This window comes from Amblyomma maculatum, chromosome 2 (genome assembly GCF_055883805.1).
Source record: "Amblyomma maculatum isolate TAMU_Amacu chromosome 2, ASM5588380v1, whole genome shotgun sequence".
NCBI lineage: Eukaryota > Metazoa > Arthropoda > Arachnida > Ixodida > Ixodidae > Amblyomma > Amblyomma maculatum.
Window position 1 is genome coordinate 36,947,505 of NC_139345.1, and position 27,946 is coordinate 36,975,450.

General features: G+C 47.6%; 1 protein-coding gene across 1 annotated transcript; it reads left to right on the forward strand.

The window, feature by feature from the left end:
- The first annotated feature begins 348 nt into the window (after nucleotides 1-348).
- LOC146198375 (ATP-binding cassette sub-family A member 17-like) lies at nucleotides 349-27,257 on the forward strand. Its single transcript, XM_084591887.1, has 14 exons — nucleotides 349-544; nucleotides 2,013-2,167; nucleotides 2,693-2,920; nucleotides 4,078-4,225; nucleotides 6,630-6,879; nucleotides 8,244-8,308; nucleotides 11,217-11,591; nucleotides 13,162-13,620; nucleotides 14,250-14,369; nucleotides 15,345-15,619; nucleotides 20,176-20,553; nucleotides 21,231-21,482; nucleotides 23,346-23,509; nucleotides 27,080-27,257. The coding sequence occupies exons 1-14, from the start codon at nucleotides 349-351 to the stop codon at nucleotides 27,255-27,257; spliced, it is 3,243 nt and encodes a 1,080-aa protein (XP_084448013.1).
- Nucleotides 27,258-27,946: the final 689 nt, after the last annotated feature.

Here is a 27,946-nt window from a genome sequence, read left to right on the forward strand (position 1 = left end):
AATTTGGGGAACAATTAAAAAAAAAAAGCATAACTGTCTAGGCATAAATGAAAGTGTTTCTAATCACAAGCTATGTGCACATACCGAAAAATCGCATACCGGGATAGTCTAAAAGGCAAAGTCACTTGACGCAGTGCAAGCATGCTACGTTTTCGTCTACACCACTCGTTGCTGCCGACTGCAGCGCCACCTTTGATTGCAAGCCCGACGCTTGTCAATATAAGCAGTCAAGGTATGAGCATAAGCCATGAATACTATAAAGGCAGCACGAATATGGTGGTCCTTGGCGGTTCACGCACTTTGGACGTCATCGACCTGCTGAGAACGGAGCAATTCGGTCCTAGTTGCATGCCCAACTCGCAGCCACCGGACATGCACTGCTGCAGCGCCGCGGGCGAGCCTGCTGTCAGCCTGGTGGACGTCAAGAAGCGTGTGGGAAACGTCCAAATGGAGCACCTATACATCGACTTCATACGCAACCGCGTCAACGTCATCTTCGGACACAGCGGCTCTGGCAAGAGCACACTGGTCAAAATGATATGTGGTACGCCCATACATTCGTGCATGCTTTAGGTTTTAGACAAGAAAATCGCAAATATGTTTCGTTTATCAAAAAACTATTTTTGAATGAGTGCGGTCACCAGATAGCAGATTACTTGGCTTTTACCTGTTGTTCGCATTTGAAACGGCGAGTGGTGATCTGGCGTTTAAAATTTTAATTCTAGTGAATTCTGGAATGATGTGAAAGTTCGCAAGCTCGGGAGCCGAACATGGAAAATAATATTTTCTGGCGCTTCGGTCGCTTGCTTTCTTAGCTAGAGCAACTGCGCACATTAGGGCAATGAAACTCAGGAATTTTTCGCCGCTCTTGGCAATACCAATCCTCATGAACATTTTCATCTTTTTCGTCCGCCCAATGTTAGCGCATCTATAGTGGTCGAACATTATTCACGCAACATCGATTACCGTCTTTCTACATTTGGATGATGACTAATTAAATAATTTTCTTTCACTAAAGCTTCCTTATTGCTCTAGATGATCACATTCGACGATAAAGTTCGCACCCTTAGGCTCTTTCATCTCTCAGCACACGGGCAAAAACTTCCCGGACAAGCATTAAACAAAAGAAAGGTTTAATAAAGGAAGAAATACGTCTTGATTACATTTTGAATCCGAATTTACACTTGTTCCCCACCCAAACAGCCCGTTAAATCAGCCTTGGCACAGTGCCCACCAGAAGTCACAGATGGCGCCTGAGGTTTAGGCCTCGGGGCAGCAAAGACCATCCCCCGGCATTGTCCTTCTTCCAAAACGCTGAAGGGCGGGAATCGCCACTAGACGTGCACTATCGCTCTCGTAATGCCGCTGTCTCAAGCCGGGACGTATTTCTGTTCTCTTTACTGTAAAACTGTCAGAGCATAAAAAATTAAATAAATTTGAGAGAACGCTCGCACCGAAACCAGAAGTTATCGCAGGTAAAAATCAATTAAAAATAAAAGGGGCAGACGCCCAAAAGAAAAATTTAAGGAAAACTAATTGGAACAAAAAGAAAGAAATCACAAAAATACAGTCGGGTAAAAGTGGTTTCTAAAGTAGAGCGGTCTCTAAAACGTTGATAATTTTGAAGAAAGAAAGGAAAAAACAGAAGGCTGGATCCAGCATGCCCAGAAGCTTAAGATGGGCTCTGAGCTGGCCACTAGGAGGGAAGGTGCGGGGAACTATGGGAAGGAAGAAGAGTAAAGAAAAAAAAAAAACGAGGGGAATTAAAAAAAAAAGGGGGGGGGGGTTGGGAGTATATGGTGGAGCATATACTAAGCGCTTAGTTTTAGATTGTTTATTTGTAAGGTTCAGCTTGTTGTTCGCGAAGATATTGACGCGCACTCGATGTAACGTTAAAAGTTTGTTGGCTTCGCCGCATATTGAGTCGCATTGAGAAAAAGCACGCTTTACAGGCCTGATTGATTGAGTTTCTGTTCAAAAGCCACAAGAAACCGACTGTGGCGTTTTCGCAGGCATTATTCAACCGGACGAAGGCAACATATACGTGCACGATGTGAGCGTGCAATGCGCACTGCGTGAAGCGCGGTCTTTGATCAGCTACTGCGCCGAGCACAGCACTCTCTTTGATTTCATGACGGTCAAGGAGCACATCCAGTTCTCCCACATGGTAGGCCTTCCGGCTCTAAAGCGAGCTGTTCTCCTAATCTACTCAGAGAGTGTTTTCGCAGACAACGTAAAGAGGTTCCTCTGGCATCTAATGGGGGATAGAAACAGCCTTTATTAGGCTGTGTCACGGGATGGCCTCGATATATAAACACACATTATCTCTCGAACACCGATGAGATATTGGGTGCAGATTGTAGATAATCAGCCCTCCGGAGAGTGTTTTACCTAAGTTCATCTTTCCTGTATTCTCTAAGTTGTTTCCACACTGGACTTATTTTTTGCAATTGTAATCTTTTTCAGGCTCTAAACTTATGCAGCTCTTGAAAATTGTGCTTAGAAACTGTTGGTGCATTATCTGAAGTGTTTTATTACCGACTTGAATTGATGGGCTTGCGACTGACTTGTGCGCATTAAGTAGGTCTGTGGGATCGAATGTTATCAATTTCTGAGCAGTCAAGATCCTGTGGTAGCGCGCACTTATCAAGTGCTGAGGGAAGATATCTGGTCCCGCTCCACTTCATCGCAGCTGAACACGTCGAGCCCAACTCCAGCCGCGCGTCGCTTGGTGGACACCACGGTTCTGCTCAAAGATATGCGGCTGGCCGATTACGCGGACGCTCCCATCAGCACGCTGGCAGTAGGCGTCCAACGCAAGGTGGCGCTCGCTGTTGCGCTGTCGCGACCAGCCGAAGTATTGGTTTTGGACGAGCCCACTGCAGGCATGGACGCCATCAGTCAGGCTGACGTGTGGAAGGTACAGCACCGTAGTCTGTTCAGTATCACAGAGCGTACCAGAAAATTTATGCCTCGGCTGATGTTTGCTGCAAATGTAACGTATACGCAAACCTGAATTCGATGCCTCGCCGTTGCCATTGCTACAAGAATTATCTTCTTACAAAACTGGGTGACGTTGCCCGGCGCACCTGCTATTATTAGCTCTGAGCGCGGAGGACGTGCAATTGCACCAGGTTTCTGCGACTCTTGGTTGAGTATGATTATCTCAACGGAACTAATGATGAATATTATTTTCCGACGTATACGGTCACATGCAACTGCTGCTATGTCTGTTAACAAACATTGCGCGACTTTTTGCGGGACCGAATGAATGAACTGCGCACGTACTCCAGCGGAATTACGAGCGGTGCTGAAATATACAGCCTGGACTATGCGGGGGTGACATGTCGCATTTGGCTTTCGCTGACATTGCTGCCATTTCTTATACCGCTCTATACACGGGAACGTAAGAACCTCGAAAACTGATGCGATGCTAGATGCAGATAGATAATTTGCCCTTCTGAGGGTGCTCCATTAAGTTCATCTTCCCTGTATTCTCGAAATGTTTTCCATTTTCTACTGGATGCACCCGCGCAGCTAATATCGATGCTTTTTTTGCGCTATATTGATCCGAAATTCTAGCATGTCCTTGACACAGCATGAGAATATTATCAAAGTTGGCGAAGGAACTCGTAACGTTGCGTCTTGTGCGGCTATGTAATTTAATAAGTCTGGGGTTGGGTGAAAGTTCATTACTATCCCCTCTAGTAAGCTAGTTTTGACTTATCTAATTTATCACGCTGCCTGAACATCGGCCGTGATTGCCGTTCTTCGATAGAGGAACCTCTGAGGCTTTTCTGGCTCACCTAAACGTTCGTCAACTACCCTTTTAGGTGCTCTAACCAGAAGAGTTTTGGAACCGCTTTCCACTGTTTCTGGAAAAGCATCTTTAAGTTTAACCAAGTTTGAGCTCTTCCGTACACAATCGATATATATATATGCTGTTGAGAAAAGTTTGACATTAGTGCGCCACAAACGTGAACAGCCAGCTTCACCACTGCAAAGCTCCACAGGTGGTCTTTGTATATATTTTGCATAGGTACTGAGCGTGCAACTAAACAGTGGATATGCACGCAGTTGCTGTGGATAATGCGCCGGTCCTCGACGATCATCATGACATCCAACAAGTCTGCCGAAGTTGACGTGCTGGCGGACCGTGCAGTGGTGCTGGCGCGGGGTGTCGTCCAGTTGAATGACACCGTCGACAACCTTCGCAAAGACCTCAGTGAGCAGCTCGTTTCCTTCGGCTAGCTTATGTCTTAGGTGTACTTGGCAAACTCAAGCGGTTCGCAGGAAAAGCAAGGAGATCTTTTGTCTGCCACCTTTTTTTCTATTATTTTCCATGAATTGAACGCAACCTTAATGAATTCAGGTCGTAGAACCTACATAATGCAATCAATATTAGCGAATCGCGTTTATTTAGTATTCTCATAGTAAAATGAACATGCTGGTTCGCGCGTGAACCGTATCTGTCTACAACGATGCTGAAAAAGAGGAATTAAGGTAGCCGGCCACTATGACAACATCGTATGCCCTTGCTTCTACTTCTTGTTGTGTGTGAAAACACGAACAAGATTAATTTAATACGTTGCTAATATAGCAGGCTTATCATTCCCAGACGGCGCCACCATCTTTCGCCTTCCTAGTCAAATTTCCTCTGCACTAAAACATGGGCGTACGAGTTCCGTAACGAAGCAAACGTTCTAGTAAGAAGATGGGCTTTAATCATGCTGTCTGTATTTTTAAAACGCTTAAGTGATATTTTCTGTCCACTTCGTCTATAAAAGATGTTCCCCTAAGCCTCACCAGTCGCCATTTTGCGGTGCTAGCGTGATTAAGTAGGAGGCACACACACTGGGCACGCAACAGAAGCCGCCATGATGCCAGGCATGGCTGGAGTATAGAGATGGCTGTCCTTATAGGTGCGAACTTTCCGAAAACTGAGTACTGAGCTATCATTGTTACTAGTATCGCAGAGACAACGAACCGACATATTGAAAACAACGACGTTTTTAGAGGTTCCCGAAAGTGAATTATAATTATCGCGCATGCAGAATTTATTTATCCGCCGATACAGCTTTCCTGGCCGTCACAATTTTACTGTGATCTAAGCCTCCAATTCTTTAGAATACTGCTATGATTGTATGAATACTAATCACCTAATCTTCCGTTGCATAGAAAAAAAAAACTTGCCATATAAGTATGTGCTGCGCTGACACGGAGCTGCAGAAAACCAGTAAGGCCCGTTTTTGACAATCATCCTGAGACAAAACTGAAACATTGCAAGATTTTGCTATTAACATATTGATGAGTATTGGTGTAACTTTCCAGTGCACAGCAAAATCCTGGTTCTAAAGTTTGTCCCACGCTCGCACCGCCTAATAAAAGTTGCAATAAGAAACCAACAGGGATATGTTTTTGACATTAAGTAGGAATAAATTGAGCAAACCCCTGGGAAGCTCCACCGTTAAGAGTGGGACGAAACAACTTTAACGATACCTGTCTGCGGCTCCTTTTGGGGATCCTCATACACATATACGAATACTCTTTCTCGCCTAATCATTAATGTCCCATTTCTGCCTCTAATAATCTCTTTTAACGCATAGCCTTCAGTTATAATCTACCACATTTAGTGAAAGATATAAAGCTCTGCTAACAAGGCCGCACGAACTGCCTGCGGGGCCAATAGTTAGCATGTTCGACTCGAGGGAACCAAGAAGAGAACGATCCGAGGGAACCAAGATTCAATTTCCATCCCACGCTGCATGAAGCTTCTGCTAATCAGGCCATGTCACGTGGTCTCGTGACGTCACGCAACCCGCTGACCAATCACTGCCCGGAAGTGTCACCGGACAGCTATACCAGCCGTCACTGGCATGCTCGTGATTTTTCGCTCAGGCAGGAATCAACTTGATCACCTCCTTTGAGATGGTAGGGTGAGATGGAAATCAAGCCCGGGCTCCTAGAATCTTGAGTCATACACGATACCCCTAGGCCATCGGGACACGCATGCACGGCTGTATAAAGCGGAGCTTTTTATCTATGTTGCATGGTCCTTCATATAATATTGTTGGTTGGTTGATTTGGTTTATGGGTTTAACGTCCCAAAGCGACTCGGGCTATGAGAGACGCCAGGGTGGAGGGCTCCGAAAATTTCGACCACCTGGGGTTCATTAACGTGCATTAACAGCATAGCACAGGGGCACCTTGCTTTTCGCCGCCGTCGAAAAGCGCCCACCGAGGCCGGGATTCGATCCCGCATCCTTGGGCACAGTAGTCGAGCGCCCTAGCCACTGCACCACCCCGGCGGAGTTCATATAATCTTGTAGCTTACGTCTGTATGCTAGTGGGTATGTTTGATATAATACAGTCGCAAGTGAAAAGAGAAGTGAATATGCGAGTAGCATAGTGCATGCACGCGAACGACGGTCAACAACGGTAGCCGCGTACACTTAAAGGCTGAGCTTAATTTTCACCAAGGTTTGAAATTCCTTGACAGGCGCAGAAAATTGCTTTAATACGCGACTTCTTACTGAAAAAAAAATTGGCTTGTTAATTTTTGGATGGGGCAGCATTCGTCATCACCTTTCGTATGACGTACGTCGGGTGCACGCGAACCCCGTGCGCAGGGCTCGGTTACCGGCTGTGCCTACTTCGGCACTTGTTTGCCTCGAGTGAGATTATCCGGGCGCGTCTGAACTCGTGGATGCCGGAGCACCGGGTGCTGTCTGAGATCGGGCTGGAGATCATGCTGTACTTGCCCGGTGTAACGGTGGCCCAGGCGCGTGAGCTCGCCCATGAACTGCGCCGAGAGAAGCTTGAAATGGGACTCGTACACGTCGGCGAGCCTTACAGCACCATCGAGGACGGCGTCATGAGGTCGGTGCGAATAGGGAACCTGCTCTGAGTACGGTTGCCCATTAGAAGGTTTTTCCGAGCTTGCGAATAATTGCATCCATGCCTATCGCATCATCTCCGTGTATTTCTTGACCTCACCTACTCACTCTGTTCTAGCTCTGCTATTCTTTACTGCATTTCTTTCCTTTCCGTTTACGAAACTGATAGGAAGGGTTTACGAGCCCTTTAACATTTCTAGAGGGAGCGATTGCCGCACTCTGCTCTGAGTATTTTGTAATGCTTTTTACAACTGTTGCACTACTTTGACGACGTTTTGTTTGTTTTTCCAATCCTTCGGAATGATTGTTTCCCGCAATATGTCTATTCGGGGAAGCAACGCCGGGGCCTGGTGCGATGTTTTTCACGAAGATGTGGCAACCTTTTTCTCTTACTTTGGTGTGGCGGGGACCTTTCTTGTGGGAAACAAGCGCTAGCGTACATTGAACTGCTCTTGCCACTACTTTTGCAACGCTACTGTCGGCTACCTGAAAAGGTCGCAGAACAAAGCTTTCTTCGTGATATTGTGCCACAATACTGACCTCGCACTCGTCTGATTCGCAGGAACGTAGTCGCAAATTACATTGCTAGCAAAGCTTTAATTTGTCCAGGTCCAGCCCTTGTCTCCATTTCCGCCCACGCCACATATCTTAGCCTGAGTACCCATTTCACCTAAAATGGAGCCAGTACAGCATAAGCAATGGTGGAATGAAATAGTAGCGTGAGTGGATTATCAGAAAGAAGGCATGCGTGACGAGTGACTGGCCGGGAAACATAAGTATAACACACAATGAGGTAGCGGTGAAGGCCCCCTTGAGCGTTACAGAGCACCATCCCACATTTACAGAAGCGCCTCCTCCACCCCTTCTAGAGCGTATCGTATTAAACGAGAAGCCAGAATAGTTTAGCGAGGCAGATCACCAGGATCGAAGAAGTGAGCGGTTGGCAGCCCTTATCACTGTGAAAAGAAATTTCAGAAAACACCGCCATTAAGATTGAAAGCATTCCCGCTTAACGAACATAAAAAAGTTAGTAACGAACCACTTATAGCTTTGCATATCTTGCTTGCAACCACCGATGTTGCGGCCGATATTCAAAGCGACCCAACTGACTCTTTACGGTGCCACCGCCAGACACTACCTAGCAGCAGTGACGCAACCAGTAACGCTGTCCAGTTTCTTTAGCTGTATTCGAAGGACTTCAGTATGAGTACTCAAGTGGTAGTGCACGGTAAGTCCACCATGAGGGAGATCACTAGGACAGTTTTCATCAGAGGTGTTCGAAGGCACCTATGCGGGATGCGGCGGGCATGCGCTGGATCCAAGTTGCACTTGCCATTTGCTTTGCAGAATCTGGAATCGCATCCACGAGCCGAGGTACGCGGGGGTTCCGAGCGACGACTACAGCTACGCAGGTTCGTACCTGAAATGCACTGGTGCCCCACTTCTGTTATAGCGAATGTCAATTGTTGCGTTCTCGGGGGTGGCGTCAACGTTAGTTTGGCTCCCGTCAGCGACTTCTCTTGCCGATCGTTGTTCGCATACTCACCCTCCACCAACATGCTCTTCAATATTCGCTCAATCACTACTCCCTTTATTATCGTCTCTGTAATTTCACATACATATTCATAAGCGTGCATTTGTGAGCTGCCACATTATGTAAAATACCACATAGCGTATAGATATAAAGCCCACTATAATCACGGATCGACGTGCCTGCGTGACCTAGAGACTAGTGGGTCGGACTCATGTTCCAAAAGTTCCATAAGCCCCTGGTTCGATTGCCATGTCACCATTAATTGTCACTTCAGCGCCATTAATTTACTTTCTGTACTGATAAATCTTAATAATGTTTGCTATATGTTGCCAGCTTGTTATCACTGAACATGTAATTGCCATCACTTTTTTAATTTCGCCACTGTGACGTTGAACTTTTTCGACCAATCCGGATTTTAACTCGACAGCCGTAAGGCTTCCGCTCAGCGAAAAACCGGCGGTGCCTGCCACCGGCGTCCGCGTACAGGGGAAATCCGGATTGACTGAAAACGTTTAACGTCAACTTAAACTGGGGGAGTTGAAAAGTAAATTAACTGTGTTGAAAAGTAAATTAACTGTGTTGAAAAGAATGTTTATGGAAGGCGAGATGGGAATCGAACCCGGTACCTTCGGATCCCCAAGTTAGACACTATGCTCCTTTAGCCGCCAGGGGTGGCTTGGTTAAAACGGGGCTTGATATCTACGTCGACTGTCCTTTAACTTGACAGCTTATCACTGCTTGCTAATAAGCAAGTGTGAGGTTAAAGAGGTACTTATAAAGGGCGTAGTGATTAAGCAAAGTGCATGTCAGTGAGCGTACGGTAATGAGGATCTTCAAGAGGAGCCATTGACGGAAGCCATTAACGCTCTTTATTCATACCATTAAAGGCAGAGCTTAACTGCCCTAAATATTTCCTTTGTGCGTCGTCGGCACTGCCAGGTTTTCACGAACAGCAGACTCAACACTGTCTCGTTCAAAAGTAAGGTTCATAATTTATTGAGATGCATCTGACATTAATTTTGGTCTTTCTGTAAAGTTCTCCTAAACGTGTACCTCAAAAAATTATCTCTCGCAGGTTTTGAAATAAATATCCGTAAACGCTAGAGAAAGTATCAGATAACAATTCAGGGCAGGCCATTTCGGTGGTGTTGAACACTGTGTGTAGTAAATCAGAGTATTTTTGTATTCTTTTTCAATATAGTAAATAAATACATTGAAAAATAACGCATGAGTCCTTGCATTTTCGGCAAAAATTTTAATGTCAAATAAAAGAGCGTGCCGAAAAACATCGAATTCAAGAGTTGGTATTTTTATGGACGCCATGGGAGAACTTTTCCGCTTCAAAAAGAAAGCATGTAAAATATGAAAAAAAAAAAAAAAAAACTTCCACGTGAGTACGCGCTAGTGCGGCGCGACATCGGCGTCTGTTGCCCTTCATCAGTTTAGTCTCGGATGAGGCCCGGCTTCCGGCCGTAACGTTAACAATAATTTTTTCTGTGAGAACACGGAGATAAGGCAGTCTGCAAATGCACAGTAAAAATGAAGCAACGGGCATTTTGTTTGCTGAGACATTTTGATGCCATTAAATTGCAAGAAGGAAAACCGCCACTCTGTTTGCCATGGCCGCCGAGCTAAGCATTTAGGTCGCGTTTGTTGACTGCCTTCAAAAGGCGCGCTCGCACTTGGGACGCGACAAGCGGGACGGGGTCACCTGATACAGAATAGAATTTATGCATGCATCATGAGCATCTAAGTTTAAAAAAAAAAAAAAAGAGGGGGGGGGGGGGATGAAGTGCTGTGGTGCGTGCTATATGCAAATTTTGTGTTGGAAGGTCGGCCTGACCGATAAGCACACCGCATCCATTAGATAGAAACTTACAGCGCACCGAAGGAAGACTACTAAAGGAAAAGAAATGCACTGGTACTGCGCTCTTGTGTCTTATGTCTTTTGCGTCTTGCGGCGGTGCATTTTGGTGCACTGTATATTTATGTCAGAACAGGCCAATAAGCGCAGCCTGTCACGTTGGCCCTTTCAGCGTCCACAGTCTTTGTCATTGGCAAACTGTCGTGCCAATGAACCAGCGAAGCGAATCTCTGCGTAAATCTCTTAAATATTTTATGCACAGATGAATCTTTGCATAAAACCATACTGCACAAAAACTTCTATTTAGCTATAATCTTTTATGGGCCTGTGAGAGAAAGCTAAAGCGAGCGACATTAAAAGCAATGTTTCAATGCAAGTGTGGACTAGCTAGATCGTTTAATAGAGGGTCTTGGAGTAAGGCTTTTGTGGCGACTTGCCACAGGCAAAAATGTGAAACTACCAAAAAGTTAAATTCCTTTTCTTTTTTCTCTTTCATCTTTAGAATCCAAATTATAAGAGGGGGTTTTACGCAGAGGATGGTCACTCGCGAAAATGCACCATCTACGGCAACGGATCTACAAACGATGCGGCATTTTGAACCTGGCGGCGAGTCGGTTTTCCCGGGCTATACTTGATGACTATGCAGTCGAAACAGCTGAAGGCTTTAGTATTTGGCAGGTAAGAAGGGGCATGCTTCTGGAAGGCCTCGCTTCGCGTAACATTGGAGCTTTCACTGCTGTCTGACACAAGGTTACAGCCGATTACAGTAGCCCCGTGGCATTTGCTTGCGAACGCTTGAACACTGATGTAACCAGTGCCTTCGCGAGGAGAAATGTGTGCTTCGGTGGCGCAGCGCTTCGACGCCACCGCGAGCGTCTCTCGGGGTCTTGGCTGTGTTTGGCGGTGATCCGGCGCTTCTTAGCGCTTTCCACGAAGAAGGTGATGCTGTTGGCGGCCTACTGGCAGCCGCTGGCCTGCGCCGCGGTGGCCAGCGGGCTGCTTTTCTACGTGCTGCACGCGTCGCTGGCAGACCGGGACGGCCCCATAGGCTCGGACGACGTGCACCAACGCCTGACCTTGGACGCCTCTGGCGTTGGGCTGGCTGCCTTCGTGGCCGACTGGCGACCCAGCCCCGGCTTCGCGGGTGTTGTGCTGCGCGCGCTGCTAGAGGACAGTGGTGTTGAGCACCGGCTGCCTCTGGACGCGGAGCCCGAGGCGTACCTGCGCTCACTGGACGTACGCGAGTGGCGCCGCTATGGATGGGGAATCGAGATTCACGCAGGAGCTGCCGGCCCAGGTACGCGATTGCGACTCGCGAATAGGCAATGTTACGTCCGGTATGCCCCATTACAATTTTCTGGTGCCTTGCGGTATGACATCTGAACGGCAGCTTCAGGCTTCGCGCTGTTCACTTTCACCTGTCAGCCGCGGCTGCCTGGTGGTCTACATGCACACATACGCTAGGGAAAAAAAAAAAGAAAAATGTTTTGGTGGATCATGGCCAGGAGCTATTGGAGTCATAATTGTCTCATTTCAGTTCGTTTCCCTTCTTTGTTCTTTCATGCTTGCCTTTTACTGTGTTCATTGACCTTCTCTTCTATGTTATCATTTATTTGCTGGCATTTAAAAAAAATAATAATGTGTCGGAACATATATCATTCCGTCGTTTTATAAGCAATGAGCTAGACGCAGAGTCGCTACAACGGCTCAAAATGGGTATTATTTGCGTCCACAAGATTAAACAACATTTGCTTTCAAGGTTTTTCAGAGTAATGCAGTCAGCTACTTCGCAAGTTTTGAAGACATATATATTCAGAGGAGGTTTCGTTTTTTAGACAGGCCAGAGCAATTGCGTAGTGTTTTTGTATCCTTCACACGACACGGTCGACAAAACTGCTTTTTGTTGCCAACATTTACTCAAATCTTTTCCTGTGATCCAGATCACGGTCTCGGAGGTACGTGCTGACTACCATCGCAATCCCTACCTTTGTTCAAAAATGAAGTTGTACATCCTTCCTTCATTGTGACATCGAGCAATAGATTGCATAGCAGCAGGGTGTAGCACATGACCTACGTAAATTCTAAGTTGGTCTTTAGGAAAAATAGCGCAATATCTGTCGAGTGGGAGGGAGGGGTTAGGTGGCTGTGCAACCCGTCATTGCACTCGCCGCCGTTTCGGTGGCGGACGACGGCTGTTGACACGCGCGTCTTTTTCTTTCTTCCTTTCATTCTTTTTGTCTTTTTTCTCTCTGTCCGTACGAGACAAAGGTGGTGGCTCAGCTAGAGCTAGTTGGCAGGCTTGTGCATTTTTTTCCTCCTTCGTAAAGTCGCAGCAACAACAGCAGTATCTGCCACACTTCTCCGTGGACACCTGACCGCGCAGCAACCGAAGGGAAAGGAGGTAGGAGTGACAGTAGAAAGATATAAAGAGGGGCTGTAGTGGAGGACTGCGGAGTAATTTCGACCACCTGGAGATCTTCAACATGCGCTGACATCGCACATCACACGGACATCTTTTCCTTTTGCCTTCGAAGCGTAGCCGCCGGCGGTCGGGTTTAAAACCGGGTATTCCGATTGAGTAGCCAGGAGTCTTAACCACATTGTCGGGGTTAATTCCGCCATGATAAGCAGGCGTGAGTGCCATCAGCAGATAGTTTTCAATGAGCTAATGCTCGATATTCGTCGCCGCATCGGCGTCGCGTCCTCTTTGTTTTTGTTTTTTGTTTTTGTTTTTTTACTTGCTTAGATTTGATTTTTTCCCGCAATATATTCGGTGGGGTGGAAAAGGCATCCAATCTTCTTAATACTGATGGCGCTGACATCTGCGTCCGCTCACCTAATCGCTGGCCTCACATATTCTTCCGCAGGCGGCAGCGGTCACTGGGTGACACTGTGGTGGTCCGGAGAGCGGTGGTCCTCCGGCGCGGCGGCACTCACTACTCTGCACGCGGCGCAGCTGGCCAATGCATCGCGGGTGCGCGGCGCCCGCATACGAGCGCAGGCCGGCCATCTACCAGGAGTCCGAAAAGCAACACCCAGCGCGCAGCGGGTCCTGGGCCGCGTCTTCAACGACGTGCCCGTGGTGGCGTGCGTGCTCGCTGTATCTGCGGTGCTGGCGCCCACAAGCGGCCTCTTCGCCGCCATGACGAGCGCCGAGGGAAGCTCGGGCCTGCAGCTTTTGCAGCTCATGACCGGCCTACTCAGTCTCGACTACTGGCTCAGCCACTCTCTGTGGGACTTCGCCACCATATACGTGCTCGGATTCTGCGTGCCCATGGCGCCACCCTTCCTCTACCTCTACGCGGACAGGGGCGCTCTCTTTTTGTGTGCGTCGTCCTCGTCGATCTTCGATTTGCTCCTCGTGGTCATTCATTAGTCGGCCAGTTTGTGATCCGGTAGCCCAACCCCAATCGCGCTGCACGTTAAACTTCTTGTCGTGCGCCTGTTAAGCGCCACGCAGATGCAAGGCAAGTGACCTTAATGGCAGGGCAATCGGTAGATGGCATGCTCCGGAGGCCCTAAAATTAACCACAATTGACGTTCTATTTTCACGTCCCACTTTATTACCTTCGACACCACTGTGCTTTGGTCATCTCGAGTACACGCCTAACGTCGTTTTCAGGTTCTGATAAACACCAAGCTTTAAGGTATGCTTAGGGTACCTCCGTGTGGCGCCATTCAGAAGTATATTTATGGATGAAGAGCTGGAGGAAGTTTTGCTTGAACCTTGTACCATATGTTGCAAAAGTTTACAATCTATCGCTCGGATCATTCCAACAGCTAAACATTCACGACAAACGGGAGGTCCTAAACTTGTTTTGGCGGAAAATAATGGGGTAGGAAATATTTAATAAATTTTCAATGCGTGGTGGGCGGTCGTCCTTTAATCTGACCCTTGCGCCATTTCGTTCTATCTCAGCTATTTCTCTGATTAGCCATCTAATCTCCCTCGCAGCGGCAGCTCTTGCACTCTTTCTGGCGTACGGTGTGGCAGCCGTTCCTGCCGCGCATCTCGTCAGCAAGATTTTCCCGAAAGGCTGCCAAGTCACCCTCATTTTTATCAGCCTCACATTCGGTGAGTCGCCTCATGGCGTGTTGTTGCTGGTGCACCTTGGCACGAGCCAAGCCGCAACAACAGAAATTTAATTGTCAACATTGAATATAAAGTGTGATTATAATCGGGATTTTCCTTTCAGATGAGTTTGCGAAAGGAAAAAAAATGATGACAGAGTCTCGTCTTTTAGGATAAACAGCGCTTTCTCATTAATGAAACATTTCGGAGATGCGGAGTAGATTAGATCGCAGTTACTACACGTTGCAGTTGGTAAAACTTATGACTCGGATTCATTTTGAAGGTAGCGCTAAAGGCGAGGACCAAGAGTAGAAGGACACAACACGAGCGCTTTTTCACCACATAAATAGCTATTAGGGTGGCCAGCGAGGCTGGACTGGAGAGTTGCGAGTTAGAACACGTAATAGAGCCCGTTATAAAAGAAATGTATAGTAGCAAGGCTGAAAGTTGGGCGAGTTGAATCTGGTTCATTTTGAAGGTAGCGCGAAAAACGAGGGCCAAAAGCGCTCGTGTTGTGTCCTTCTACAAAGGAAAGCTATACTTAGCGGTCGTAGGCAAAAGCTGTGTGCGGATCTATATACAGGAATGGCTTACGCATCATTAACAAGAGGAAAAATGCCACCAAAATTCGGTGTCCTTTAAGAAAGTGGAAGAGTGAACAGCCAACGCTTATAGCTCAGTCGTTATAGCACCGGACGCGAAATCATGAGGTTACGGGTTCGGCTCCCAACGGCAATTTGGGATTGTTTTTCTTCTACTTTGTAATCAATTATTTCCATGATTACTTTATTGCTTCTCGTTTATCTACACACACAAATTCCATATGGTTTACTTGCTGTCACTGGCTGTTGGCTCCTTTTGTATGTCTCACATGAGCCACCCCCTACATTGGTTTGCTTATTAGCCATGTGATCAGGCGCACCCTCCTGCCTCACCTCCCCCGGTGGTCTTTCCAAAAACAGCACTCTTTCTCACCAGGCGTGGTTCCGACGATGCTCGAGCTCGTGTGGGACGCCGAGGGTCCGGACACGGCTCCCACAGGCCGTTCGCTAACGTCTGCGGCCCGCGCCGTGCCTTCGGCCGCACTCAGTGCCGGCCTGGTGCGGCTGCTGCGGTTGCAGGCTCTGGGAGAGCTGTGCGAGCTGCCTACGCAGCAGCGGCTCGCACTGTGTGACCAGCTGAGGTCACGGGTGCTGGCGCGGAGGGCCTCGCTGGCCATCTGCTGCCCCGAGGCCGAGGGACTCAAGAGAACGGTGCGCTTGGGGGGCGCAAGGAGCCCTCCGGATTTTTTATGCGCAGAATTCATTTAGCCTTTACAACTTATCCGTGTCGTCACATTTCTGCCCATCCTATCACTCTTTGTGGACAGGCGCCTCATCTGAACCCTAATATTACACGAAGAATCATCTAATATAAAACTCACTAATAATATATCGACCACCTATGTCCGTGTAATAGTGCACCGCAAACATGACCACGTGGTTAGGACCATATTATACGTTACCCATGTTATCCAGGCCCCTTCATGGATCACTGTCTTGTGGCGGAGGGGCTTGCGAAACTCGATGAAGTCGTGAGCTCTGCTGTGTAGGGCCACCCAAGATAGACAGGTCACGGCAGAGAGTTCTGACAAAATGTGATTCACTGGAGAAGGTAATGGCAACCCACTCCAGTATTTCCTGCCAAGAAAACCCTATGGCCAGTCACAATACCATTAAAGATATGGCGCCGGAAGATGAGCCCCCCAGGTTGGAAGGCGTCCCACACGTTACTGGGGATGAACAAAGGGCGATTCCTAGTAGCTCCAGGACGAATGAAGCGGCTGGGCTAAAGCCAAAAGGACGCTCAGTTGTGTCGGGAAGCGACCGGAAAGTCCGATGTTGCAAGGAGATATATCACATAGCAACATGGAATGTAAGATCTATGACGCAAGGTAAACCGGATGTCGTCAAGCGAGAAATGGACAGATTGAACATTGATATCTTAGGTATCAGCGAGCTCAATTAAGTGGACCGGAATGGGAGAATTTAACTCCGGCGACCATTATGTCTTTTATTGTGGGCACGAATCCAAGAGAAGGAATGGGATTGCTCTCATAGTAAACAGAAGAATGAGCAAAGCAGTGCTAGGGTACAACCCCAAAAACGACCGAATGATTTCACTTCGGATCCAAGGTCACCCTTTCAACATAACAGTTATCCAAGTCTATGCACCGACCACTACTGCTGAAGAAGCTGACGTTGAGAGATTTTATGCGGACCTACTATGCCTTTTAGACCGCACCCCATCATCAGACGTCGTTTTTCTCATAGGAGACTGGAATGCTAAGGTCGGGAGTGAAGAAATGTCCGGAATTATAGGCAAGTTCGGTCTTGGCGAGCCAAATGAAGCTGGGCAGAGGCTAGTAGAGTTTTGTCAAGAAAACAACCTGACCATAGCGAATACTCATTTTCAACAGCACAAGAGGCGCCTGTACACATGGACTCCACCGGATGGTCTGTACAGGAATCGGATCGATTATATGCTTTGCCGGCAGAGATGGAGAAGCGCTATACAAGCAGTAAAAACAAGGCCTGGGGCCGATTCTGGCACCGATCATCAGCTTCTTGTTGCCAAAATTAAGCTTCGATTGAAGAAAACGCAGAAAACTAGAAGGCCTTTCAGGTATGATCTGGATCAAATTCCATTAGAATATGCTGTGGAAGTGAGGACTCGATCTCAAGAATTAGATCTAGAAGACAGAGAGCCCGAAGAGATGTGGACTGATGTTCGTGATATAATACAAGAAGTTGCTACTAAGGTAGTTCCAAAGCAAAAGAAATGCAAGAAAGCAAACTGGTTATCTGAAGAGGCTTTGCAAATAGCTGAGGAAAGGAGGATGGCAAAAGTTATGGGGGAAAGAGAAAGATGCAAGGTTCTCAATGCGGATTTTCAGAAAATAGCAAGGAGAGATAAGAATGCCTTCCTGAACATACAGTGCCAAGCAGTTGAGGACAACAGCCAATTAAGGAACACAAGAGCTCTGTATAAGACAATCAAAGATATCAAAGGAAGCTTCTGTGCTAAGCTGGGCGTGATAAAGGACAAACGAGGCAAGGACCTCACTGAAGCCTCAGAGATAAAGAAGAGGTGGCAGGAATACACAGAACTGTACAAGAAGGACCCGAATGTGCAAACCCAACATAAGACGATTGTGATTACTGATCTCGAGCCGGGCAACCTGAAGAGTGAAGTTGAATGGGCCTTAGTCAGCCTTGCTAAGAACAAAGCTAGCGGAATTGATGGCATTCCAGCTGAGTTGCTTCAAAACTTCAGCCATGACGCTGTTAACATTCTGCATACATTATGTCAGAAGATTTGGACAACCCTGCAGTGGCCACAGGATTGGAGGAGGTCAGTTTACATCCCCATTCCAAAGAAAGGCAGTGCCAAAGAATGTTCCAACTACCGCACGATCGCGCTTATTTCGCATGCTAGCAAGGTGATGTTGAAAATCCTCCAAGGAAGGCTGCAGCAGTATGTGGATCGGGAGCTTCCGGACGTGCAAGCTGGGTTTCGCAAGGGCAGAGGAACTAGAGACCAAATTGCCAAACTTCGCTGGATCATGGAAAAAGCAAGAGAGTTCCAGAAACCCATCTACTTCTGCTTTATTGATTATGCGAAAGCGTTTGACTGCGTAGATCACAGCAGATTGTGGCAAGTTCTCCAAGAGATGGGAGTTCCAATTCACCTCATCTGTCTCCTCAGGAACCTGCATGAAGGACAAGAGGCCACAGTCGGAACTGGGCATGGTCTTACTGATTGGTTTCCGATTGAGAAAGGAGTGAGGCAAGGCTGCATACTGTCGTCCTGCCTATTTAACCTATATGCAGAGTGCATCATGAGGAAGGCCGGTCTGGACGAGTCTTCAGCTGGAGTGAAGATTGCTGGAAAACGTATCAACAACCTTAGATATGCGGACGATACCACTTTAATGGTAGAAAGTGAAGTGGAACTCAAGAGACTTCTTATGCGCGTACAAGAAGAGAGTGAGAAGTTTGGGCTTAAACTGAACATTAAAAAGACAAAGATCATGGCGTCTTGCCCTATCAAGTCCTGGAGCATCAATGGACAAAAAGTGGAAGTTGTGACAGATTTTCTCTTCTTGGGCTCCAAGATTACCTCGGAAGGAGACTGCAGCCATGAAATTAGGAGACGCCTGCTTCTGGGAAAGGGAACAATGGTTAGCCTTGACCGCCTAGTAAAGAGCAGAGACATTAATCTGCCAACCAAGATCCGTATAACTCGTGGTATGGTCTTTCCAGTTGTGATGTATGGATGCGAGAGTTGGACTGTGAAAAAGGCTGACCGCCGAAGAATTGACGCGTTTGAATTGTGGTGCTGGCAGAGACTCTTGAGAGTTCCTTGGACTGCCAGAAGATCAAATCAGTCGATATTGTCGACCATAAACCCTGACTGCTCATTGGAGGGTCAAATTATAAAGTTAAAGCTCAGCTACTTTGGTCATCTGATGAGAAGAGAGGGGTCGCTGGAGAAAGATTTGATGTTGGGAAAGGTTGAGGGTCGCCGAAGAAGGGGTAGGCAGCGAACGCGATGGTTAGATGGCATCCTCGAGGCACTGCAGATGAAGTTATGTGATGTTAGGAAGATAGTGAGAGACCGGAAAGCGTGGCGTGACATGGTCCATAGGGTCACGAAGAGTCGGACACGACTGAACGACTGAACTGAACTGATGTTATCCAGGTGGTACCTGGAAGAAGGGCACTACGAAGAAGTGCTAAAGGTGGCAGATGAGGATGAATGTACCTCGATAAATTCCAAGGGATTCTTTGGAACCTCCTTTGGAAATGCGCGACAGGAACAAGGTAGCGGCTTAAAATGTAGCATGTATCAGCTTACAAGTTTCTCTTTTTTTTCTCGCTAAAATAAAAAAAACATATAGCAGAATCGGGTAAGTTTATCCGCAGAGGAACGATACAAAGTACTCTGCACATGAAACTACAGTTCCCATCTGCTATGAGGCGCGGTAAAGTGATAAGCGGATAGAGCTCTGCCACTGTGCTCAATGTACTATATTTTTACTGCTTTGAACATCCTGCTGCAGTATAGCCTGGGTGGTCAAAAGCCCCTTGCAAGAGCATCATCAATGAAAGACATTCTAAAATACATGACTGGATAGCATTTTAGACGATTAATGCATTTATTTGTTCGCAGTGATGAGAGAAAATCCCGGAAATTTATACGACGTGTAGTGCAGTTCTTTACAAGCGCAGCATACGTCAGAGAAGAAAAAATAGACGTAACTGCTGCTAAGAGCGCGAGGTGTGACTTTACAAATCAGCGTCGCACTTCCGTCGAGGTTTAACCCTGGCTCACAAACTATTCTCATAATGCTTCTAATGTTTTCCGTCACAATTGGAAAACGCACGGTAACCGCATGAGACATACGCAGGTGATAAAGGCAACACGTATACAGACAAACCGAAGTACGTACGCGGACACCGTATGAAATAATACTCGCCATGAGTAAATCTCATGGAAGCCATGTGGAAAGGATATTCCGTATTCCTATGATTACATATCATCTGCTCATAGAGAAAATCTTCGTAGCCTCGGGAAGGCACCAGTTGGTCAGAGATATAGAAATGCAGTCACAAAATAAGAGAAATAGGCTAAAATGGCGCTGCCGTCCTCATCTATTTTTTTTTCTCTCAGGCGTATCTTGTGCGCTATATGAGTGGTTCAGGTCGCACAGTTCGCTGCACCGCCAAACGCCTGTTTATACTCAGCTATGGTGTCGTGACCGCAGCCGGTGCCCAGCTGGGAGGACCTGCTGTGGGGCGAGGCGAGTATCGTGCACGACCTGACCTTCCTGCTTGTCTGCGGCCTGGTCTGCCTGCTGCTGTTGCTTCTGGGCGACGCCGTGCTGGTGCCACTGGTGCATCGTCTCACCAACGTGCGCTGGAGACAGGCGACAGCGGCCACCAGCAAGGCTTTGGCCGCCATTGAGGCGAGCGGCCTCATGCGGCCGCCACCCGGCGCGAGGCCCTCGAGCTCGCAACAGCCGCTCATCAACCGTTCGCCTAGCGGCTCCGCGACCGTGGCTGGCAGCGTGCGTTCGCCGACCCTGCCAACCTCCCCGAGCATGGCCCCTAATCAACCGTTGCTGTCGATGACCTCTCCTCGGGTGCGATTATCTGCCAGCGCTCGCTTGCTGACAAAAAAAAAAAAAAAACGCATTCGTGAGAAGAGCAATTAAAAATTACTGGATTGAAATAATCGGGGAGGGGGAAACGACTGTGTCAAGAGATTTCAGGCTTCGAACGCATAGCAGAGTTCTTGGGGGCATTTTAGGGCGAGCCCATCGCAGAGACGGTCATGCTTGGATCTGATTTAATTTGTTTCCTCGGTTTTCGAAGACGTTCAATGTAGGCTCTCAGAAGGTCTGGCAAAGGCCCCTCCGTTCTCGAGCCCCGGCACATTTTGACGATCATTTTCTAACGTTCCAGATATGGTTGGCGCAGCGAAATGGGCGGTGCTTGAAAATTTGTGGTCAAACATTCCCTGCCATGACTAGTGCACTTCATTCTCAAGTACAAGAATAGACGAATGGGGTGAGCTAGACCCCCATTTCCGCCCTTCCCTCTCTCCGTGATAGAGAACTTTTTACGAGAAAGCCTCACAACGCCTTGCACCGATACTGTCAGCTGGAGAAGTGTCTATACCAACTAAGCTAACCAAGTCGGCTCGCAGGTGGCATGGCAAAGTTAAGCACACTGACAGCACGAACTGTGAACAGTGGTAGTTCTGTGAGTCTGAGCGACTCTCCGAATGTACTTCAGGGCTGCTCCGCCTCGCGCGCAGCCCCCTTCGAACGTGGTTCTGGAGGCGACCGGCCTACAACGCTCCTTCGGCCGCCTTGTAGCAGTGCGCGACCTGTCACTGAGCGTGCGCGAGGGCGAGTGCGTCGGCCTGCTGGGCCAGAGTGGCGCAGGCAAATCAACCACGCTGCGCATGCTCTCCGGGGTGTTGCTGCCTACGGCGGGGTCCAGCACCATCCACGGGCAAGACCTGCGCTCCCGCAGGGCTGGATATGTCAACCTTGTCGGATTCCAGGTAAACGAGCACCCCTCCGAGCGAAAAAAAAACGGTGGATTGTCAGTTATAGTGATCCACGTTTGAATAGTTCGATAGTGTTCACATAAACTGTATATATCATGCATGCAAACAGGAATTCGTGCGTGCTGGGCGATATTGTTTCGATGTTCGCAAAACTTAACCTTCCTGTGACGTGCGTAAGTATTGTGAAACCAAAACTTGGTGTTAAAAAAAAAATTGGCCGACGTTTACAACACATGCTGACTTCGAAAATTGAGCGCAGCTCAGAAGGTATTGCTATTTTTCAATATGCTGATTTAGAGAATTCGAGAGGCATGTTTTTATATGTGTGTAGTTTGAGCCTGGTCTATGTCTTACGGATATCATTAGCAAGAAAAAAAAAATGCCATCAAACTTGGTGTCTGCGCTCCATTAAATAACACCAGGGGGTCGAAATTTTCCGGAACCCTCCATTGTGGTGTCCGTCATAGTCTGAGCCGCTTTGGAATGCTAAACCCCCAAAAATGAACCATACAATTTAAATTGACATTTACGTTCCACAAAATTATAATCCTGAACTTTTATCTTTCAATCGATTTCTTCTAATGCCTGCCGCGAATTAATTCACATTACCTCTGCTATCTCTAACCTTTATAGGGAGCTTGCATGAAGAGAGGCATGCTGGGCAATTCATCATGTTGTCGTCGTTGTCAGCAAACGACGGAGCACCACAGTGCACCGCAGCCGCGTTTACATTGTTGAGTATAAAATGCGCGCAGGCGATGCTGGTGCGTTCGGACGGGCTGAATGTGAATTCTTCACGAATCCAAAAAATATGCCTGGATCCGTTTGGATGGTCAAAAGACGAAAGATCGACGCCAATCCGGGCAAGCTGCAAAATAGTCGCCAGAACAACAAATCATGAACGTCGGCGATGTCGACGGGCGGCCACAAGTCCAAACCCATTGTGCAGTCGTCAGCGCGTATACCGTGAACAGTTCCACGCAGCACCGCTTTGCCTTTTCTTCATAGCGCGCCCGGTCTTTCGTGAACAACGTCCGCGCATATACGTTCCTCAGGAATCTGCCGACATCTTGCACGCACGTGGGGCAGCGTACGGGTAGCCGCGTATTTGCTTGGTGTACTGTAGAAAACGACGAGACACTCGGTCAGTTCAGTGAAGCCTGCCTGTTCTGCACGTCGTCTGCTGCCAACGACAACATGCATCGCTTCATACAAGTTCCATGTAGAACCTGAGAGCGACTTACTCTGCCTGCATCGATATCTGGGTGATTGTTTCCACATTCTAGTAAAACTACTTCTGATTTCTCGCACTCTGCACAAGTGCAATCTTCTTGGTTAAGTTTGCTTTTACAGCTTCATATTTAGACGCCCTGACCTGGCTGCAGAAATGTGGTGTGCTGTCCGTGGGAGACTGAGCAATCTCAGTGCACATGCAAATGCTTTCTTTAAGGAAAAAGAAGTGTCGCAGTAATTGTTTCGCTCTCACTACAAACCTGAACGGCGCTGTTAGAAAAGTGGGGATTAAGAGTCAAGAAAAACATGAAGGAGGAGACGTCTGGGTGTATAGGGCTCAGTAATTATTTAGACCGCCTACAGTGTTCCTTAAAATCACTGACGTCGCTAAGCATAAAGGCGTTAATTTCGGCTTCCATCGAAATGCAGTCACAGTGGCAGACGTTCGATCTCGTGATCTTAGGCCCAGCAGCCGGAAGCCATTGCCACTGAGTCACATTAGCTGCGGATCGTCTGTTAGACGCTTATCAAAGTCGTGCTCTAGATAGTGCCTCTGGGACCGCATCGTCACACCTTGGCATGTAGAAGGTTATGAATTCATTCCCGAATCCTGCTCCAACGCAGCCCAGCCACGGCGGATTCGAGCCCGAGCTAACGGCCCGCCAGCACCTGTACCTGCTTGCCATCCTGAGGCTTTTGCCCGCGCAGAACGTGCGCCCTCTGGTGGAACACATACTCCGAGTCGTCGAACTCGATTGGGAGGCAGACAAGCCTGTGATGCATTACTGGTACGCGCTTGCCTCGACTATCTGTCTGTGCCGGGAAGCCTTTCCGTCATTCTTTCCGACGTTGTCATGCCATTGCGCATAGTTCGCCTTTGTCTAGAAAACTTAACGGTATACGCTGTTTAATATGCCCGTTTCAGCTAACAACCGCTAGCAAATATGCTGGGACTCGATGCATTGCACCACTTTCATGTGGACCCACAGCTATTTCATAGCATTGCCAGCCTATCTGTGACCAGCCTTCAGGGACCTAAGACGTCTACACTGAACTTCTGAACTTCTTGAATCGCATGAATTTCCTTAATTTATTTCCTTACTCTCAGTTGACAGCGACGGGTGAAGCAAAAGTGGCATGAAAGAGTATAGAACGAAAACTATCAGCTGCCAGTTGATAGCTTGCGCTCTGCCTACTTTTAACAGTTGATAGCCCCGCCGGGGTGGTGCAGTGGTTACGGCGCTCGACCGCTGTGCCCAAGGATGCGGGATCGAATCCCGGCCGCGGCGGACGCTTTTCGATGCAGGCCAAAAGCAAGGCGCCCGTGTGCTGTGCGATGTCAGCGCACCTTAAAGAACTCCAAGTGGTTGAAATTTCCGGAGCCCTCCACTACGGTGTCTCTCGTAGCCTGAGTCGCATTGGGGCGTTAAACACTACTATATCATAAGCCACAACAGTTGATAATTTGTTCTAATCCCGCTCATGTTCTTACCTTCCCCTTTTGTTGTGAACATGAAGCAGCGCACTACTGAAGTTCACTACGAAAAACCAACAAAACCCAAACACATTTATAACAATAATGACATAACATTTATAACAATGTCATTTCATTGGCACTTCATTATTGTTAGAAGGTTATGTAAAAAATGATAAACTTCAGAACATTTCTTGACAAGAAAATGGGTTATAGCATAAAAACGTTTTTTTGCTGAAAAATCTACAAGTCACACCATTCATTAATTCACGGCACATTTCTTTCGCATCTCTCAGCAAGTAAGTTGCCTAGTTACTGCACATAGCCGACTGGAGGCATGTAGCTAAAATAAAGTCACGTAGGTACTCTATCGCTTGCAAGGACTTTTTTGTGTTCTCTTCTCCCTTGCATTCGCCGCGTCATGCTAGTATCCTTGGCGCGCACGACGTCTGTGTACGTAGCCACGTAAGGTGTTCCCTTTAACAGAACCGGGTTTTGCAAATTCATCATCACTGTCATCATATAAGCAGACTGACTACCCTCCTGCAAGGCAAAGGCCTTTCTCATCCTATGCAAGCTTCCTCCATACGATCTCCGCGAACTTCCTAATCTCATCCGCCCTCCGGTCTTTCTGCCTCCCCATGCCGGTAGGCTTCGCCGGCTCCTCGCACTTTTGCATTATTAACTTGATATGGCTTATGTTGCTGTAGCGCGTTTTCGTGGTTGTCGCTTTTAAGGTTGTAACTTGTTTGTCTGTGTTATGTAAGCAGTAATGCGCCATGGCTGCATTGTTATAACCGGTTTATTTTACTATAGAAAACATAGAAAAGCTCATGGTGCCGCGGGAGATCCAAAATAGCGCTCTAACCTGTATTGCTATCAGTGAGCTTGATTGTACTTCCATTCAAGGGGTCAATCACGTTGGAAGTCAATTTATGGTTGGGGGGAAAGGGGAGGGGGGTTGGGGGGTGTCCAGTTGAGCCACGCATTACGCTGTAGCGTATACATCTCATACCGCCGAAAAGCCGCCGCCATTGCTTAAGATGGTGTCCAGGAAAAATTCTAATTGGTCTACAGGGTCACCCGCATGACCTCACGCAGGAATTTCAAACACCCTTCATTCAAATAAATCTAACGAGTTGGGAGAAGGTCTAAAAAGCGTCTGAGATACTGCGGCATCCGCATTGGGGGAATGCGTAAGCATTTTTTATGGAAAAAAGAAGTGAAAGAACAGGCTTCTGTTTTGTGACGTCACACTATGACGTAACACCCCATGGAAGTTGGGTACCACGTGACTCCCATTGGACATCAATGTTACCCCTTCGGCTATTTAGACGTTTGATTACCTAATTAGCTCTATTTCATTATTCAGCATACACCAAATTTTTCCCCAGCGAGATTGTTTCATCTTCTATCGATTGCAGCCATTGGTTTCCTTGTCACTCATTTCGTTCGAACGGAATCCTGTCGACAAACTTCTAGTGACACGACATGTCCGACGTCTGATTGACCTTACTGGCCCTAATTAATTAACTAATTACTCTGCATGCACCAACGTTTTTCTCCAGCGAGATGTTTTCATCGTCTATCTTGTGCAACCATGGGTTTTCCTATCACTCATTTCTTTGGAATGTAATCCTGCCGACAAATTTCTAGTGACACAACCTTGAAAACATACCCACGTGATGCTTTCACGTGCGTTAATTAATGCATAATTAAATGCGAATGAGAGTATTTCAAAAAACAGAAGCAATGCAACAAAGCAAATTGGTCGCCATTGGGGCTCAAACCTGGGCTGTATGCATGCCAGATAGCGCAGAGAGCGCGAAGACCACAAAATGTCGTTGGTACCGAGGCTCCGAGCATATTAAAGGGACACCTAGTGAACGTGGTGTGGTGCAAGTGACTTAACTAACTTCTGTTTTGGTAGCATAGAGGCATTACAGAGATAATAAATTTTTAAAACTTTTAAAGGCGCTATCGTGTCTACGTACGTTTAAGGCAAAGCTTAACTATCCTACAATCCTTTCCTGGAATTGTTTAATCGAAAAAGTGAGGGTTCATTTTGGGTTTCCTATGCAAAGTTTCTCGATTGCAAGTGGGTGAACCTCTTCCTCCTTTCCCACAATAAAATCCGCCCCTGCCCGATTCGTAGCTTTAGCAGCGCCAAGTTCGCACCAAGCGTAGACAGTCTGCTGTGAGCCCGAAATGTGCGTGCGCTGCAAGAGGCAAAGCAAAGTCTAAATATATCTGCGTTCCGGAATGCGCTGTGCCTGCATGGGGAAAAAGGAACAACAATATTTGCATACACGTATCCACACAACAACGACGATGCCTGAGCTGGAGGACCTACGTCACGGTGGCCGCCATGTTGCTGAATTAGGGCCACGGAGAAAATATGCGAGTCCATGTAATTTTCTTATCGCCATTCGCACCATGGACGCGACGAACGTACAGTCTTTGTCAAAAGTACACGGCCCAAGGATGTGTGTTCTAAGCCCAGTAACAAGGCTCATAAGGCAAAGGCTAGCGTTCGAAATATCGTAGATGACAAATCTCGCCCTCATTCTCCTCGACCTTACATTCATATCCCATTAATAATGCCAGGAGCCGCGTTACAGTGCTTAGAAGCGAGCCTCTTGGGCCGCGTACTTTTGACAAAGATTGTATATCATGGCACCGGTGGCGTCTCTTGCACCATCTGCGGTTTGTTGAAAAGTTGCCAGATTTCAGCGCCAGGAACAGCGTGGTGATTGCTGGTTTTTTGGAACTCTGCCAAAAGCAACTTTTGGGTCAACCCCGACAGCCGTACTAATAGGCACTGCTAGAATGGCACGCGATGAACCGATATGAAGTGATCTATATCCGACCCCGCTGTTCGCAGCCGCTCCTCTCAGCGTAAGCTGGGCCTGGCCATGGCGCTGCTCGGTGCACCGCGGCTAGTGCTGCTCGACGAACCGACGAGCGGCGTGGACCCCATCTCGGCGCGGAAGATGTGGCAGGCCGTGGACGCCTTCGTCCGCGCCAACGACCAAGCAGTCGTCCTCTCCACCACGCTGTAAGCCGCGGTCAATGACCACATCCTTTAGAAAGGCCGATGTCGCTTTTAGATGTCGAGCCTCATCTACTACACCATTTAAAAAAGGATCTAATCTTACGCTGCTAGCACCACAACTTCACAAAACATATCTGGAGAAATCTTGTCTGTGCCTTGTGATTTTCTTCGTATTTGGTCGTTGTTCTTTCTAGCTTTAAATGACGGTAAAAAAAGAGGAACACACAGCCAAAAAAAAAAAAAAAACAAATTCACAGGGCGACTACGACTGCGTAACGTGAGGCTGAGGGACAGCTAGCTGTCGCGTTACTTTCGTTTCGTCATATTGCCACTGTAGGAACAGAACCGGAAAGAAAGCTGCCGTACAGCAGGGCAGCCACGAGAATCAGTGCAACAGAACGGAACATTGAAACGCGGACAGGTCTGCGCAGGAGCGTTTTGTTCGTCGAAGCAATCGCGCTTCTTCTCCATCGGGCAGAATACTGAGGTGAGGAATTTGTTGGGGCATTAGGGCGATAGCGTTAAGGATCCTGTTCGGCGGAAAAACTCAGTGTCGTAGTGGCTGGACTTGCGTCGAAAAATCCGGATCGGTCTACAGGGTCCGAGCGTCACAACCACATGTCCTCTCGCGGATAATTCAAACACCAGAAAATAATCACGCAGTACAGCCGTGATGACGTCTCAGGGCTCTACAGG